The sequence below is a fragment of the Microchirus variegatus genome (genome assembly GCF_963457635.1).
Source record: "Microchirus variegatus genome assembly, chromosome: 19".
NCBI lineage: Eukaryota > Metazoa > Chordata > Actinopteri > Pleuronectiformes > Soleidae > Microchirus > Microchirus variegatus.
Window position 1 is genome coordinate 3,436,765 of NC_139820.1, and position 19,149 is coordinate 3,455,913.

General features: G+C 44.1%; 1 protein-coding gene across 1 annotated transcript; it reads left to right on the top strand.

Annotated features, from left to right (window-relative positions):
- Positions 1 to 75: 75 nt before the first annotated feature.
- tmprss6 (transmembrane serine protease 6) lies at positions 76 to 15,761 on the top strand (the record flags this gene model as incomplete). The annotated part of the gene is made up of 18 exons (XM_083905608.1): positions 76 to 111; positions 200 to 1,063; positions 5,457 to 5,586; positions 5,673 to 5,815; positions 5,921 to 5,988; positions 6,090 to 6,277; positions 7,364 to 7,568; positions 7,652 to 7,788; positions 8,866 to 8,978; positions 9,067 to 9,176; positions 10,833 to 10,978; positions 11,066 to 11,164; positions 12,327 to 12,440; positions 12,569 to 12,688; positions 12,957 to 13,175; positions 14,248 to 14,517; positions 15,122 to 15,258; positions 15,597 to 15,761. The coding sequence occupies 18 exons, from the start codon at positions 76 to 78 to the stop codon at positions 15,759 to 15,761; spliced, it is 3,264 nt and encodes a 1,087-aa protein (XP_083761734.1).
- Between the last annotated feature and the right edge of the window lie 3,388 nt (positions 15,762 to 19,149).

Sequence of the window (19,149 nt, forward strand, 5' to 3'; positions counted from 1 at the left end):
TTGATTTTTCACAAGAACGACTAATTCAGTCAAATTGTGTTGCTTCTTTGCAGTTGTGAATGATTTTTTTCTACTATGTGGAGCCGATTGGCCAAACTGCATCATTTAAAAGTTACGAAACCACAGCCTCAAAACAGTCATTTGCTATAAATCTGTCTTTTTACTGAGTTTTTTTTTGCTTGGTCTTCTTCTCTGCCAGCATTGGAGCCCTTACTTCACCAAGGAATCCCTTCACTCCCCTTTGAAAACAGAGGACATCGACTCCGTGGAGGTCATCTCCGCCACGGATGACGACGCACTCTGCAGCAAAGCGGTGCCTCTCCTGGACAAGGAGAGAATCGACTCGACCAGCTCCAGTTTCTCCAACCCCAGTTACTCCCAACTTTGTCCTCCTCCTCCTCCTCCTCCACCAGAGAGCTCGACTGGTTGTCGAGAAGAAAAGTGCAAAATTGCGCAAAAGAACGAGGAGGAAGAGAGAATTAAAGAAATGCAGATTGTCCAGTTGCTGTCGAAAGGCAACGGCAACAACAACAACGGCGAGCAAGTGCAAGTGGTCTCAGGCTACGAGAAGGTCGAGCAGCTCCACGTCGAACGCCTCCGGCTTCAGAGTCTAGATTCCGGCGTTTGCTGCGGCGAACAGGCGAGTCAGGAGAGTCTGGAGGCAGACGGCGTCAATGTCGGCGAGGGCCGCGAGGGGGAGCCGGCGAGCAGAGACGAGGGCAAAGACGCCGTCTTTCAGAAGCTCTTCGGCGGCAACGGACGAAGCGTTGTCGGCAAAGGGTCCATTCAGGTTTGCTCCGATTACGAGCAAGTCCGCGAGCTGCCGCCCGGCAGTCCTGAACTACCGAGCGCGGACTCCGGGGTGAACAGTGGCGGCGAGGAGCAGGCGAGTCACGAGGAGAGCCTGGAGGACATGGAAACGGCGTCCGCGCGCGGGGCCGCACACTTCCTGTTCCCTCCACCGCGCCCCTCGCCCTCTTTGAGTCTGAGTCAAATCGTTGGGCGCGCGGCTCTGCTGTCGTTGTCCAGGTCAATGGAAACCTCCGGTGACGGATACATGCCCGTGAGACAGGAGTCGGGGTAAAGCAGCAGTAGGCGGATTTAATGGAAAAAAGGTTGTGTTTGGCCTTGGATGCCGGTTGTCCTTAGCTGGGACAGCATTTTCGCTAGTTTCAAGAACTTTGTATACACGCCAACCCCCTCACGAATGACCAGAAAGCCACAGATATAACAAAAATAATAATAGTCTGAAGGATAACAATAGGTTCCTTGCACAAATTTGGCTCGGGCCCTAAATATACAGCCTAGAAGTGCAGCAAAGTGCCTATTGTTATTGTTGTTATTGCTGCGATTCCATCATGGTATGGCTCAGTTTGGTGCAATACGGTATAGTTTGGAATGGTAAAGCCCTGGCTTGCGTTTCAACTGAGAACAGTTCATATACTTGTTATGTTGTTGGTTGATAACATCTGGATCACACGTGTCAAACTCAAGGCCCCGGGGGCCAGATGTGGCCCGCCCACGTCATTTTATGTGGCCCCTGCGAGTGATTAATTGGTCTTAAAAAAATCTGTGTTAAAATAGGTCCATGCTGCTTTAATGCGTGCGTTGACCATAAACTACATTTCCCACAATGCATGGCGATTGCGTTACCCGCAAAGTGGCGGCCCCCGTATGCTAGTTTGAAGCTTGTGGTCGAATTCAAAACGCCGAGGTCTTTTTAGGTGCCGTTTTCTGACATAACTGGCAACCCGCGGTTGCTCGGCAGCTGAGACTCTACTGACTGCAATGACTGGTGGACGGCGGTAGGTGGCGCCAAAACATAAACATGATTTGCAGACTGCAAAATATATATTTTTTTTATGCAAATATTTTGTCTGTACTGTTGTTGTTGCTGATTTCAGTTTGTTATATGAACATTATTCCTGAGTCTCTGTGACATATTAGCCTATATTCAGTCACTGGCCGGATTGGAAGCTTTGGTTTACCGGATTCAGCACCTCCACGATTATACATGAATGTACAAGCTGAAAATGACAATATGAAATATTTATGTTATATTTTTTATTATTTATTTAATTTAATATTCAATAAAAAAAGTTTGTGCAACCATTTATCACAGCTGCACGGAAGCTTAAAGAAACCCCAAAATACATACAGTACATACACAGTAAAACTGAACTGAAATTGAACTTCTGAATGATGTGATGTAAATGCGTGCCAATGTGTCATAATATCAGATTTTTAAAAAAAAATAAAACTGCTTCAAAACCTTAGTTTTGAAAGAAAAATGTGTTGTTTTTTTGCGTGTGTCTTATTATCCCTTTTTTTCGGCGCAACCTACAGGGAATCTGATTACATCATTTTCGCCAACTACATAAACATAAACACACACAAACACAAATCAGAGCTGATTTAGTGAAATTTGGAAATACGTAACAACCGTTCGCTCTCACGCCTGTGGTCAATTTAGAGCGTCCAAGTTACCTCAATCAGAGCCAGTTTCTTGCTATATGCGGACTATGCAGCTGCATTGGGCCCCGCAGCCACCAGGGGGCCCCCCAAGCTGCAAGTTCAGACCCATATTCTATTATATTTTTGAGAATTAAAAGTACCTGTCTTTATTTGCATGTATCGCATGCATTCATTATGCATATATTTGCAAAGCATGTAAGTGTTCGTTGGGTAATCAGGTAAAAATGCCATTATTTTTATTTAGAAGTAAGTTTAGTTATTTATGTTATGCTATGTTATGCTACCTTGTGATGCTACCTTAAAGTTTATATTAAGCATTTTTCAAGAACATACTGCATCTGTTGCATTTGTGAATGTACAAACTGCTGCATCATCACAGAATACATGAAAAAGTTAGGAATCTCTGCATCGAGTTTGAAAAAAATAGGGCCCCCCAAATAGTATCTCGCATAGGGCCCCCAAAACAGCTAGAAACGGCCCTGACCTCAATCCCCATATTGCATCTTTTTGGACGGTGGGATGAACCGCATAGAAAAACATAGAAAGTCAATGCAGAAAGGCCTTTGTTCCACAATGAACATCTACAATTTCTGACTGCTCAGGTGTTCTCCCAATTGGGATTTCTTGTTGACATGGAAAGTGAAATGCACTCTGGGATATGAGGGGGCGTATATATATATATATATATACATGCACAGTCTCCACCCTGCGGCATTCCCATTGGATTTATCTGTGCAGGGGAGTTCATGGTGAGCATCACTGTTGCTCGGTGATGTTGTTTTGTAACACTCCGCTCTCAGCTGTCGCCTTGTACCTGACTCACTGCTGCTCCCGGGCCTCGACTTAGCGCTACGCCGGGAATGAAGAATAAAGAAGTCTGAAAACGTCGTTTTGTGGAATAACGAATTTTTAAAAAACTGAGCGAACCCATGGAGAGAGAGATGTTTGCTCATGGAACGAAGGATGCGGAGTGATGTGGTGGCGAGTGCTTCTTCGAAAAATGGGGTCAGTGATGCAGCCACAGATTTACCTTTTATGTGTGTAGAAAGACATTGTTATGACGTATGATGCATTCACAGACGGAATGAAAACATTGTGATGGGCAGTTCATTTGAGTGTACTGAATCACTAGCATCCGTTCATTAAAATGATTCGTTCAAAAGATTCGTTCACCAAATCGTTCAGTGCTTAGCAGGAGCCCAGTGGACTCACGTCCTCCCTGAGTGCAGTACGTTCGCGCCGCGGGTCAGTGAGTGAGTGACAGCGCGAACGAGATTCATGTCCTCAGCCACAGTTCACCAGTTCTCTGTGTGTCAGTTCGTTCGAGAGACTCACGTCCACAGCCACAGTTCACCAGTTCTCTGTGTGTCAGTTCGTTCGCGAGATTCACGTCCACAGCCACAGTTCACCAGTTCTCTGTGTGTCAGTTCGTTCCTCAGCCACAGTTCACCAGTTCTCTGTGTGTCAGTTCGTTCCACAGCCACAGTTCACCAGTTCTCTGTGTGTCAGTTCGTTCCTCAGCCACAGTTCACCAGTTCTCTGTGTGTCAGTTCGTTCCTCAGCCACAGTTCACCAGTTTTCTACATTTTTGTGCTTATTGTTGCTATTATCTTGGTTGCACGAAGAGCATTTTTGTGACATTGTTTTGTGACAAAACATTGTGATGGGCAGTTCATTTGAGTGTACTGAATCACTAGCATCCGTTCATTAAAATGATTCGTTCAAAAGATTCGTTCACCAAATCGTTCAGTGCTTAGCAGGAGCCCAGTGGACTCACGTCCTCCCTGAGTGCAGTACGTTCGCGCCGCGGGTCAGTGAGTGAGTGACAGCGCGAACGAGATTCATGTCCTCAGCCACAGTTCACCAGTTCTCTGTGTGTCAGTTCGTTCGAGAGACTCACGTCCACAGCCACAGTTCACCAGTTCTCTGTGTGTCAGTTCGTTCGCGAGATTCACGTCCACAGCCACAGTTCACCAGTTCTCTGTGTGTCAGTTCGTTCCTCAGCCACAGTTCACCAGTTCTCTGTGTGTCAGTTCGTTCCACAGCCACAGTTCACCAGTTCTCTGTGTGTCAGTTCGTTCCTCAGCCACAGTTCACCAGTTCTCTGTGTGTCAGTTCGTTCCTCAGCCACAGTTCACCAGTTCTCTGTGTGTCAGTTCGTTCGCGAGATTCACGTCCTCAGCCACAGTTCACCAGTTCTCTGTGTGTCAGTTCGTTCCCCAGCCACAGTTCACCAGTTCTCTGTGTGTCAGTTCGTTCGCAAGATTCACGTCCTCAGCCACAGTTCACCAGTTCTCTGTGTGTCAGTTCGTTCCTCAGCCACAGTTCACCAGTTCTCTGTGTGTCAGTTCGTTCGCCAGATTCACGTCCACAGCCACAGTTCACCAGTTCTCTGTGTGTCAGTTCGTTCGCGAGATTCGCGTCCACAGCCACAGTTCACCAGTTCTCTGTGTGTCAGTCCGTTCGCGAGATTCACGTCCACAGCCACAGTTCACCAGTTCTCTGTGTGTCAGTTCGTTCCTCAGCCACAGTTCACCAGTTCTTTGTGTGTCAGTTCGTTCGCGAGATTCACTTCCTCAGCCACAGTTCACCAGTTCTCTGTGAGTCAGTTCGTTCGCGAGATTCACGTCCACAGCCACAGTTCACCAGTTCTCTGTGTGTCAGTTCGTTCGCGAGATTCACGTCCACAGCCACAGTTCACCAGTTCTCTGTGTGTCAGTTCGTTCCTCAGCCACAGTTCACCAGTTCTCTGTGTGTCAGTTCGTTCGCGAGATTCACTTCCTCAGCCACAGTTCACCAGTTCTCTGTGAGTCAGTTCGTTCGCGAGATTCACGTCCACAGCCACAGTTCACCAGTTCTCTGTGTCAGTTCGTTCGCGAGATTCACGTCCACAGCCATATGTCCATGTTGTAGAAATAAAGATTCCCGATTCATCGCAACAAGGCAGGTGTGGGGAAAAAACAACAACACTTTCTTCTCAGGTGGAAGCTGGTACTCAAGCCGTGGCTCCGCCCACGAGGAAAACCCGGACCTGCAAGTGTCTCGTAGCCTTCGTCTTCTTCGTCGTTGTCCTCATTGGCGCAGGAGCCATACTGGCCTGGTACTTTTTGGGTGAGCAGTTCTCTCCACTTTTGTGCTTATTGTTGCTATTATCTTGGTTGCACGAAGAGCATTTTTGTCTCCTTTCTGGACGGCAGATTACAGGATTTGGGTTCTGGAGCCTCGTGTCCAGCAGCGGTATGCCGCCTGCATCTCCATCCTCAACAGGAAGTACTCCGGCGACCTGTCCTCGCGCAACAGCGCTGCGTTCAAGAGAGAGGCCGAGGGAGTGAAGACGGTGGTGAGCAGGAACCGTGAATTCAAATTCAGGGACATGGAAAGACAGATGATAGAGGACAGAAATGCCCTGAGGAGGCCATCGATTGATTTTCTTTCTGTCTTTCAGGTAGAGGAGATAATGAAAGACTCGAGTCTTTCCCGATACTTCAACTACACAACTGTCTTTGCCTTTGGGTATGTGAGTCACACTTTTCCCTAACTACATAAAGTCGTGGAATGACAGAACTTCCATACGTTCCTCCTGGTATCATATGAAGACAGATCTCTCTCTATAGGGAGGGGAGCGTTGTGGCTCACTTCTGGATAGGGATGTCCGTGCCGAGCAGCCGCGTTGAGAGGGTCACCCTTATGAAAGTCACCCGAAGCCTGGAGGAAGGCCTGCGGGGACGCAGAGGGTCAATGACGGCGCAGATGGCCAGCTTAAATGGATACCTCTTCTACCTCCCTTCACTCTCTGTCAGTGGTGAGCGAATAAGAGGAGAGAGAACAGTGTGTGGACAAAGAAGACATGACACTTAAACACAAATTGCTAGGGGGGAAATGGGGGGAAAGCGATAGACTACGAATTGTTGTGATTGAACTCCAAGTACTGCTTTTAATTCCTCTTTGCAATTTGTGGTTGTTTAATTTTGAGATGACACACACGTCTTATAAAAATAAGGACCGAGTTTGACGCGGCTAGCTCAAACGTGCTAGGACGAGTTTGTTCAAAGTGTGTAGCGAGTAGCCATTTTTGTTTTTCCAAAATGGCCGACTTTCGGGTGGGCGGAGCCAATGGAAGTACGTTAGAAATTTGCTTGGAATCATGAGAGCAACAACTTTACCAAGTTTGGTTGAAATCGGAACAACTATGTGCGACTTAGGCCCCACTTTACATTACGCTTTTCGCGACAGCGGGAACCCCGTGTAAAGAGAATTCCCGTTGTCGTAGTCCCGCTTTCTTCAAATTTTCTCGCCGACAACTGCGAAGTGGTCGCCCGACAACTCAGCGGGAGTCCCCGACACAACTTCAAAGTGCATATAAAGAGAACGCGTCGGGCTCGCGACGGCGGGAGGTCAGGGTTTAGGCGATTAGCATATACCGTGCGCTAATTAGCATATACCGCGGGACCATTGTCCCCCCCAAAAAAATGGCTGGGGTGAAGGAGGGCGCTGGACGCTGTACGTGGAGCACCTCCGAAACCAAGTGCCTGATCAGTATCTGGTCGGAGGACGAGCTCCAGAAGAAGCTGGAGTCATCCAGGAACAAGATGGCCTACGTAAAAATGCTACGATCGTACAGTTGAGCAAGTGTCCTGCCAGATTTCCGGGCCGTGTGTCTAAAGACGTCGTGAAATTTCGCCACTGTCGCGAAAAGCGTAATGTAAAGTGGGCCCTTAGACACAATAGAATAAATTGTGTAATTTTGAATTTAACGTAATTTTGGCTACTTTCTCTTGCGTCAAAAATCGACTTTTGTCTGACCACGACCCGACTTCTGGGGGCTCCATATCATGAAACTACCTCAGGTCTAACTCGGTCTTTCTTTCTTTGGCGTTGTTTTCCAAAGACTGTTACCACCACCAGGAGGTGGTGCCCGGGGGCCCCGTGGCTCTCCGTGGCCCGGACTCGCAGCACTCCTCCTGCCTGTGGCACCTCCAGGCTGCTCCCGGCTCCCAGCTGGAGCTCCACATGGAGTGGCTGCTGCCGCAGTGCCAGGACAGGCTGGTGGTGTACAATTCCTTCGCTCCCACCAACAACCATCTCATCACACTGTGAGTTTTTCTCCCCTCACAGAGAAATCAACGCGGCGTCCTATGCGTTATCGTGATGTCGATCTGCTCTTCCGTGCTGCCAGAATGTTCGGCTGCAGCCGGCGCGAACGCGTCGTCAGCGTCCTGTCGTCCGGCGAGAGGATGGCGGTCGTTTGGAAGCAGGGTCTTTACAGCTACGAGCGGTCGTTCTCTTTGTCGGCACAGGCCCGCCATCGCCAGGGTAAGACCACGTTCAGCCGAGAGTCAAAAAAACAGAAGTCTTTATGAAGTTGTTGGGCAGCTGTGGTTGCCTCAGTTGTAGAGTGGTTTGCCTTCTAAATGAAGTCGTGTCTCAGCCAACGTGTGAAGAATCTGGGCTCGAGACTCTGAAAGCTGAAAGCTGTGCTGGCAGCAAACGACTGAGTAAGATGTAATAGGCTTGCAATGTTAAACTGGGAAAATGGCCAAACTGGTCATATATACACAAATTATTTTTTTTGGGGTGTTTTCCATTAAAAGTCACACTTTTATTCATCAAAAGAGTTGCAAAATGAATGGAAAATATAGTCAAGACATTGACCATTGACCATTAAGAACCAGCAGAACTGTTTTCTGTCATCGCACAAGGGTTTTCTAATCATCCAATAGCCTTTTAGCCGATTAGCAAACACTATGTACCATTAGAACAGTGGAAATGGGCCTCTATAAAGTACATATTCCATTATAAACCATACGTTTGCAGCTGGAATAATCATTTGCCACATTGACAATGTATAGAGTGTATTTCTGATTCATTTAATGTTAGATTTATTGGAAAAAAAGTGCTTTTCCAGAACCACGAAGTAAGTAGAGAGTTGCTCGATGACGAGATTGGGAGCAGGTGTGTTCCTGCCTGTCAGGTGAACCGATTGCATGCCGAGGTCAATGCAGGAGAGAAAGGAGGAGGAGAGGAAGGAGGAGGAGGAGGAGGAGGAGGAGGAGAGGAAGGCGGAGCATGACAGTTAGCGTGTGGTTGTGACACATTTGGTTAGCAGTTTCTGAGCCGTGAGAATCTCCTTTCTCTTCCTTTTTTGTGGCTATGACCTGCATAAGACATACAAAAAAACAAAAAACTATTTTATCTATCAAAGTGAGAGGCTCACCGAGGAAAACCCAACATTATCTTCAAGAAGATAATATGCTACTTCATGTTATCATTTAAAACCCCCCTTTTTTGAGTGATGTACCATTAGGAATATATGTTGTTTGGTTACGGCTATAGGTGTTAAATCCTTTAGGATAAAGTGCCAATGACCTACTTGTCTTCATTTTAACCCAGACTGTAACTCCGCCATTGAACTGAAGGCTGTGTCCGGAATCCAGGGATCGCTGCGGACGCCCTTTTTCCCGAGCTACTACCCTCCCGACACCAACTGCACCTGGACTTTTATCGTAAGACACTTTCCCCCCGATCGACCCCAAACGCGGTCGTTTATGCGTTATATTTCTATGATGACCGTCCCTTTATGTGTGTCATTAGGTCCCCAGTGAAGGGATGGGCTTGTCTCTGGAGTTCGAGGGCTACAAGCTGAGCACGGCCAGCAACCTTAAGACCTGTACTCAGGGACAGTGGGTCCTCCAGGACCGCCGGTGAGTTCTGGAGGGGACTCAACTTAATGGGAGTTTAGCTCTTCTGAATTGAAAACGCCAAGCTTAGCACAATCCAACACAATGCAATTTCAAAATTCACCAGTTCATGTATCTTGATAATCACTTTCGCTTAATTACGAAACAGCCTTCACATGGCAGTTTTTCCCCCCGAAAACGATACCCAAAACCCCAAAAAAACAGCACTTTGCACAGGTGCAAAGACTAAGAATAACTGACATTTCTGCACACCACAAACTCTATATATATATATATTAAAAAAAACATTTAAAACGCACAGACCTACTTACTCATAACAGGACAAAATGAGACACACGGACGTCAACACAAATATTAAAAATAACACACTTTCATAAAACCTGTTTGTGGGCGAGTGTCTGACAGGAAAACCTTTTTTTTTCCGTGTCCAAGTGACCAGCTGCAGAGAAATGTAAACACCTGCAATAGGTAGGCGTACTTGAAACTGACACGCACACACACACACACACACACACACACACACACACACACACACACACACACACACACACACACACACACACACACACACACACACACACACACACACACACACACACACACACACACACACACACACAGTTTCCATGACTTCAGAGGACATTGCATTGACTCACATTCATTTCCTGCAGACTTACTCTAAACTTAACCATAATTACGCCTGGCCTAATCCAAATCCTAACCCTAACCCCAACCAAAAAACATGTCTTCACCTTAAAATGCAGTAATTTACATTATGGAGACTTGCTTTTTGTCCTCCTAAGGACAAATGTAGGTCCTCACAACATTAGTAATACTTGTATACACACATGCAAACCCTAAATCCAAACCCTAACCCTAACCCCAACCATAAAACATGTCTTCACCTTAAAATGCAGTAATTTACGATATGGGGACTTGTTTTTTGTCCTCCTCAGGACAAATGTAGGTCCTCACAACATTAGTAATATCTGTATACACACACGCAAACCCTAAATCCAAACCCTAACCCTAACCCCAACCATAAAACATGTCTTCACCTTAAAATGCAGTAATTAACATTATGGGGACTTGTTTTTTTGTCCTCCTCAGGACAAATGTAGGTCCTCACAACATTAGTAATACCTGTATACACACACGCAAACCCTAAATCCAAACCCTAACCCTAACCCTTAAAAGATGTTTTCTCCTTAAAATGCAGTAAGTTACGTTATGGGGACTTGCTTTTTGTCCTCCTAAGGACAGATGTAGGTCCTCACAACATTAGTAATACCTGTACACACACAAACAAACCCTAAATCCAAACCCTAACCCTAAAAATACAAACTTTTAAGGGGTTACAGTACATGAGGACCAGCCAAAATGTCCTCAATTTGCCAAAATGCCCAAACTCCCTGTGGATTCTAAGTGTTTTTGGTCCTCACAATTACTCAAATAACTGTTTTCCTGTGTGATGATGGTAAGTCTCAGTTCACTTCCATGTCCATATCATCCCACCTATTCTATTCTGGCCTGAACAACAGGGGGCAGCAGCGTTCCCTTTGTTTTTCTTCTCTCCATTAGGTTTGTACTCATTCATAATTTGTTTTTACCTGAACTGTAACTGTCCATGTGTCTCTCTCTGTCCTTCCTTTACCGCAGACTCTGCGGTACCAGGAGTCCGCAGCCGTACAGCCAGCGTCTGTCCCCGCTGTCCACCACGGCCACCACGGTGGTCATGACGTCCGTGGTGTCGCTCACGGGGCCGGGCCTCCAGCTGCACTACAGCGTTTTCAACCTGTCAGATCGTAAGAGATTGCAAGAGAGCGGTTAAAGACATTCAAAATGCAATATTATGTTGTGGTTTATATGTGTCATTTGTGTGTTTTTTTTAGCCTGCCCCGGTCAGTCTCTGTGCAGCATTAACGGCCTGTGTGTACCCGCCTGTGACGGGATCAAGGACTGTCCGAATGGACTCGACGAGTTGGACTGTGGTAATTTATATAAACACAACTATGTAAACACACTTTTGTGCTCAAAATGTTTAAAATCTATCTATTTTTGCGACTTCTGCACAATTAACGCTACCTTATATCACGACCAAAACATAACTTTGACTCAACAACACGTAACCATTTTTTAAAGCCTGAATATGTGACCTATAAACACACAAGCGCCCAGGATGTCCATATAAGGAGTTGTGTATGATTCCCTTGGCAAATGACCATGGGTGCATACAAACCTATGTATGAACAGTTCTGTGTGAATAATATTTTAAACATTTTCGTTTTGTGTTTACACTTTTTCTATATCGTAGCATGCTTTGAGGTTGTGGCCGAGGGTTTTCCCGCCATTTTCAGTTAGCGTAGATAGCTGTATTTGCTGTGTTTCCGTGTCTTTGTTGTTTATCTTTGTTGTTTTTTATAGCACAGACAATTTCTTAGTTTAAATTTCAACACAATACCACTATATTGTGTGTGTGTGTGTGTGTGTGTGTGTGTGTGTGTGTGTGTGTGTGTGTGTGTGTGTGTGTGTGTGTGTGTGTGTGTGTGTGTGTCAGTGTGTGTGGCTCAGTACCCGTGTCATCTATTTGAACAGTTCCGTGTGAATAATATTTTAAAAACTTTCGTTTTGTGTTTACACTTTTTCTATATCGTAGCATGATTTGAGGTTGTGGCCGAGGGTTTTCCCGCCATTTTCAGTTAGCGTAGATAGCTGTATTTGCTGTGTTTCCGTGTCTTTGCTGTTTATCTTTGTTGTTTTTTATAGCACAGACAATTTCTTAATTTAAATTTCAACACAATACCACTATATTGTGTGTGTGTGTGTGTGTGTGTGTGTGTGTGTGTGTGTGTGTGTGTGTGTGTGTGTGTCAGTGTGTGTGGCTCAGTACCCGTGTCATCTATTTGAACAGTTCCGTGTGAATAATATTTTAAAAACTTTCGTTTTGTTTACACTTTTTCTATATCGTAGCATGTTTTGAGGTTGTGGCCGAGGGTTTTCCCGCCATTTTCAGTTAGCGTAGATAGCTGTGTTGGCTGTGTTTCCGTGTCTTTATTGTTTATCTTTGTTGTTTTTTATAGCACAGACAATTTCTTAATTTAAATTTCAACACAATACCACTATATTGTGTGTGTGTGTGTGTGTGTGTGTCAGTGTGTGTGGCTCAGTACCCGTGTCCAGGCGACAGCCAGTGTGTGGACTACAGCAAGGTGTGTGACGACCACCCAGACTGCCCAGACGCCGCAGACGAGTTGAACTGCACTAACGGTAACACGCACAAGTTCACGATTCGTGACGTTGTGCTGCTCCACTGCATCATATTACACAATAATTTTAAGCACACAAAACAACACATTTACTTTTGTGTTTGTGTGTGTGTGTGTGTGTGTGTTCAGGTACGGTGGCGTGCACGGACAGGACTTACACGTGCGCAGACGGAACGTGTCTGAACAAGTCGAACCCAGAGTGCGATTCCGTCGACGACTGTCCGGATGCCTCAGATGAAGAACAGTGCGGTTAGTGGTTATGACACACACACAGACACACACACACACACACAGACACACACAACAAAGCCAACATAGAACATGGTAGTGATTAAATATGAGATTAAAACACAACCGCAAGTGCTACTACAGTATATTTCATTTCTGTGGACAGACTCTTTGACACTTCCACACACTGCTCCTTTAATCTACTACCTTTACTTTGCCAGATTAATATGTATATATATATATATATATGTATATATATATATATTAATGTATACGTGTGTGTTTTCAGACTGTGGCCTGCGGCAGTTGCCCACCCGCATCGTGGGAGGGACCAACGCCTCGGAGGGGGAGTGGCCGTGGCAGGTCAGCCTGCAGGTGCACGGCGCCCACATCTGCGGCGGGGCACTGATCGCCAGCCAGTGGGTGGTGTCCGCCGCCCACTGTTTCCACGGCGACCGGTACGTGCAGAAAGAGACGAGGGCTAAGGAGGAAGTGGTGAAGTGGTGCGGTGAGGGAAGTGTTAGAAAGTGTTAGAAAACAACAACAGCACTTATTTTACAATAATATATTACATTATTTTTGTACATACATGTATGTACATACATACATTCTCACACATATATATACATACATACATACATTCACACACACATATATATATACATATATTCACACACATATATATACATACATATATTCACACACATATATATATACATACATGTATTCACACACACACATATATATACATACATATATTCACACACACATATATACATACATATATTCACACACATATATACATACATATATTCACACATATATATATACATACATTCACACACACATATATATACATACATATATTCACACACATATATATATATACATACATACATACATATATTCACACACATATATATATATACATACATATATATATACATACATACATACATTCACACACATATATACATACATATATTCACACACATATATATACACAAGTACATATATTCACACACACATATACATACATATATTCACACACACACACACACACATATATATACATACATATATTCACACACATATATATACATACATATATTCATACATACATACATACATTCACACACATATATACATACATATATTCACACACATATATATACACAAGTACATATATTCACACACACATATACATACATATATTCACACACACACACACACACATATATACATACATACATTCACACACATGAATACATTCACACATACATAGATACATAAGTACATATATATATATATATATAAATATATACATACATACTTATATATATGTACATACATATATTCAATATTATAATATATTAATATTAACAGCAACATAGATTCTGTATTTAATATTGAAATTTAATTTGTTGAGGCTGTGCGTAACTTTTAAATATATATATATATATATATATATGTATACATACATATAACACATATAAATATAAACACATATGTATTTATATACGTGTACATATATTTCCATCCCCTCCCCTGAAGCCTCTTGCGCCCGTCACTGTGGACAGTCCACCTGGGCAAACACCTCCTCGGCACCAGAGGCCCCGCGGCGGAGGCGGCGACAATCCAGCGCATCCACGTTCACAAATACTACAACAACGAGTCCTACGACCACGACGTGGCCCTGCTGAAGCTGGACCGACCCAACGCCGCGCCGCCGCAGCAGCAGCAGCAGCAGCCCGGACGCGTTCGACCCGTCTGCCTGCCGCCACCGAGCCAGCAGCTGGAGTCGGGCCTGCTGTGCTGGGTCACCGGCTGGGGATCTCTGCACGAGGGAGGTGAGGTTCTGAAACCCGACAGACGTATTTTTATGGAAACCATATTTTGCTAAATCTTTTCCACGATAACCTTTCAGCTTCATGCTAATCACGTGATCTGAGAGAGAACTCGGTGCCAACTGTCCAACCGTCTTTCCATTTCTGCCGTTACAGGCTTGTAAAAACCACATTTATAAACATAGGCCGTTTTTAAAAGTTGACGTTTGACTTTACGGGGTCATCTCATAAAGAGCGATGCCGTGTCCGTGTTTATAGTTTTTTTTCGCTGAAACGTTGTGTGTGGTTCCTGTCACAGGATGAGCGTGAAACAGTTTTTTTTTTTTTTTTTTTCCTCCAGTGGTTTTTGTTGTTATGCAATATCATGCACTATTTTCACAGGAACTGCTCTCACATGACCTTTGCGGTCTTTTCGAGAAAAAAAAAAAACCCCACCAAAAACAAATGTCAGTACCACGTCGAGAAGAAGAAGAAGCAAGAAAAGAGCATTTATATTTTAACATTTCACTCTGTAGCTGACATCCAAAACTTTAAACAGTTAAGAAGTCTAAGTTTTAATGTCGTCTGACCTCCTGACCTCCCCCGCCCCCGCTCTGACCTCATCCAGGAAGTGCCAGTAATGTTCTTCAGAAGGTGGCCGTTCCTCTGGTCAGTCAGGAGGACTGCATTCTCTCTTATGGCGAGTTGCTCACTCCCACGATGCTTTGCGCCGGCTACCGCAGCGGCGCGAAAGACGCCTGTCAGGTAATGCACTGTACTGTGTATGAACAGCCACATACTGCATTTTCCATCCAAGTAAAAGTGATGATTGGACTTTTATGGACAGAAATTGCAGGAAAATGGGTAAAGTGCAGCTGTGCAAACTGAACTTTGGACGTCGTTGTGCTGCCCTCAAGTGTCCAACATGAATAAGTCCAGTTCCACTGCACGTGGTTCAGCAGATTAAGATCTAAACGTACATAAAGTTGATTCAATTGGGCCGTAATTGAAATTTGAGACATGTTATACCCTCCATAAACTTCGTCTTAAATGACATTTACAGCCACACATTGATTTAGAAACACTTGGTCCGTCTCTGGCAGGGCGACTCCGGAGGCCCCTTGGTTTGCCAGGGCCCGTCTGGACGCTGGTTCCTGGCCGGCGTGGTGAGCTGGGGCAGCGGCTGTGGCCGTCCGAGGTACTACGGCGTGTACACTCGCGTGCCCAGGCTCACGGAGTGGATCAAGGAGGTCCTCAGAACCTCCTGAGTCGCCGAGCGTCATCGTCATCATCATCATCAAACTGAAACACCAGATGGTTTTTAGAGAACAACGGTGATAAGAACACATGCCAAAAATGAATATAAACGAAATAAATACAATCTTAGTCAAAGCCGCAGCACTGCGTAATGTTATTATTCTGCCGGGGGGAGCTTTTGTGTGTATACAGCAGCAGCACGGAGCTAGGTGGCGGAGAAGAGGCATCTATCCTGTCAAACTGCGGGAATGACTGGGATTTTTTGAGTAAAAAAAAAACTGTTCGTAGACAACTCATTGTTTCTTTGCAGCAATCTCGCTTTACTAGCCCCGTTTTTTCTGCTGCCTCCAACAAACCGTATTCCCATGTGCAGTACACAGTTTGCAATACAGCTTTAATGTGTTAATAGGACTCCACCAAGTCGAATGTACTGTCACATGATAAAAGAGGGGGGAAAAAAAACCCCCAATGTATCTGCCCATAGTTAAACAAAACTGATCTGGGACGTACAGAAAATGAAATCTATTCGTCTAATTTGCTCAAGAAACGAGCCCTAATGCTCTCGAGATGTTCCAAAGTTCCCATTTTCAAGTGTAATTTGTGTTTTATGAGGCTATAAACCGTAACGACTGTCACGCTCTGCGGAGCGGAAACAACAGAGCTCTGGGGGCCGTGGAAAATCGTCCATCACACAGAAAATGTTGAATTCTTATTAATGACGACCCTCTGTTTTCTCTTTGGTTTTTTTTCCATAGACAGATGTCGTGGACTTACGACAAAATGTTTCTCGCAAAATCCGAGGGATTATGTAACGACATGACGACTGAAGTCGACGACGTTTGTGTGTCAAACGGGTTACACAAAGTCAGAGCTGATTTATATTTCCTGTTTTAAATCGACCACAGCTGACAAATACAAGATAAACTTAACAGCAAAATTAAATTAAAATCATAAAAATGAGGATAAAGTATTGCACAATTTAAAGGCGATATAAAAACAACACGATCCGCATTTCCCAAGTGTTGCATCACGCCAGAAGATAATCCATGCATAAAGAGAGTGGATCGTCACACAATACCGTGCACTTTCTTTACTTTTCCTGAATCTTAATAGTCAGGGGATGAATTGTATTAACATAATGACATAATGATTATTGTATTAACGTTTCCCGTTCCTGTTTGATGAAGTAATCAAGTTATACCTGAAGTTAGGTTCATTTACAGTATGTACAGTACTTTTTGACGTGACCGTACACTACTTTTCAAAAGTTTGGGCTCGCCTATACAATTGTTTTGTGTTTTCCATTAAACATGGAAAAAAACATTTTAAAAAATTTGTTTTAAAAAAAAAATTCTCAAAATTCTCAAAATTGAAATTTTTCCCTGAAAATTTTTTTTTCTCAAAATTTTATTTTTTTCTCAAAATTTCAATTTTTTTTTAATTTTTTCTCAAAATGTCAAAAAAAATTTTTTTTCAAAATGTTTATTTCTTTATCAAAATGTGTTATATTCATTGAAAACGCGCTTAACAAACACAATGTACCATTAGAACACCGGAAATGAGCCTCTATACACCTATGTATACATTCCATTAAAAACCAGTTGTTTGCAGCTAGAATAGTCGTTTACCACATTAACAATGTAAATTATGATTCATTTAATGTTATATTCATAGAATTTGTTCAGCAATTAGGACGTTTTTGACCATAAAAACATGTTAATGTATGTAAGTAGACCTCCATAACTCACATATATGTGCGATAGGACCACTCTATGGGAGCTTTAATAATACAGATTATAGTCTTTAATGACTGGAATCTGCCCCTTAGCTTTGAAAATAGCTTCCAGTCCGACATCAGGTCTTCATTACCCAACTTTATTTTTAAATAGTCCAATCTTGCTTTTGAGTTTGTCTGATTTCATCTAACGCCGGGTGTTATTTTCAATCCTTGCAATTCTTATCGTCCGTTCGCCTCCACTGTAAAAGCCTTTTGGCCGAGCTCCTGCTCACTTGACTCATTCAGTTTGAATTGGCAGAAAACTAGAAAAGGAAAACGCGAGAGCGAGAAGTGAGGACCAGGTGGAGCGGAAAATTGATGAATGGAAGGGGGGAAAAAAAACACAACATATCCAACCTATCTTATGTCATCTGCGTGAGATCGACTGACTCAGAGTTGAATTCGCCAATCTTCTTCATCAGCAAATCAGCATCAGGGGATGGAATAAAAGTCCATAATGTTGATTTTCCTCCATGGTTTTGAAGTTTTAAGAAGTCTCAAAACATCTCAGGCTTTGCTCCACCTCTTTGAGCTTTAAATACCCAACCGTTGTGCGGTGTGGTGTGTGGATTCCATTTGTTTACTGCTTTACTTTCCAGTTCCCCCTTTACAACAACCCCAAGAGAGTTCACGGAGTCTTTTTTGTGTGGTTTCTCCCCGTGTTTGGTTTTCCTGCAACTCATCCAAGCTTCTTCTCATGCATTCAAAGGACGCAGGATCATTTTGAAGACTCTAAATGTGAGTTTGTATGGTGTAGAGAAATGTTTCCTGGTCCTTTTTTCGATGTCAGAACGTGCAGAAAACAATCATCTGAGTCCGGTTTATTGCCGGGTAACGGAGGCCAGCGGCTGTTTTCGTGTCCAGACTCCAGAGGTTTTTGGTCCTGATGGACCACAGCCATCCTGCCAGAGGATCTAGCTGTGCTTTCTGATGTTCTTCAGGTCCCACTTGAGGTTCTGGGTGAGGATTGTGCCCTCAGGAAGTAATCTTGTAGTGTGGATGGATGGCAGAGCTGAAGTCCACCAATTGGGATCCTGGCGTAGGTTCCTCAGGAGTCCAGATGCTTCGGTGGAGAGCCAGTTTTATGTTTAGGAGAGAGGGGTCCGTGGTGTTTTTTGGAGCGTGATTTGTGTATTGCATGATAATGGACACATAAAATGAAGTCACTTCCCACCCAAAGTCAGCTGGGTTTGGCTCCAGCTCCTCCTTTGAATCCCCTCAACGGGGGGAAAAAACAAAAGAGAATTCAAGCTCATGCGTTCACTGCAACTTTCTCTAGAATGCGAGTTTAATTCAATCACTCGCACTTCACAATAGTGAGGCATGACTGCTCGAATGCATCATGTATCAGGCATGAATCATACTGTAGCGTACTTTAGGCCAAGTATGAAAACGCCCTGATTGAATTAAAAGTACACAGCGACGCCAGAGAGCCTCTGTGACCTCGAAAACACTGGACCGAGTGCAGCTCATTCACTGGAACATATTTCACATTGCACAACCTGATCGATCGGCCACAATCGAACTGTTCAAAGTCCAGCGTGGAGCGTTTAGAAAGTGTTTTATGAGCAGAAAAGACATTTATTCGCCACAAAATGCTTTAGAATGGACATAATTTGGCT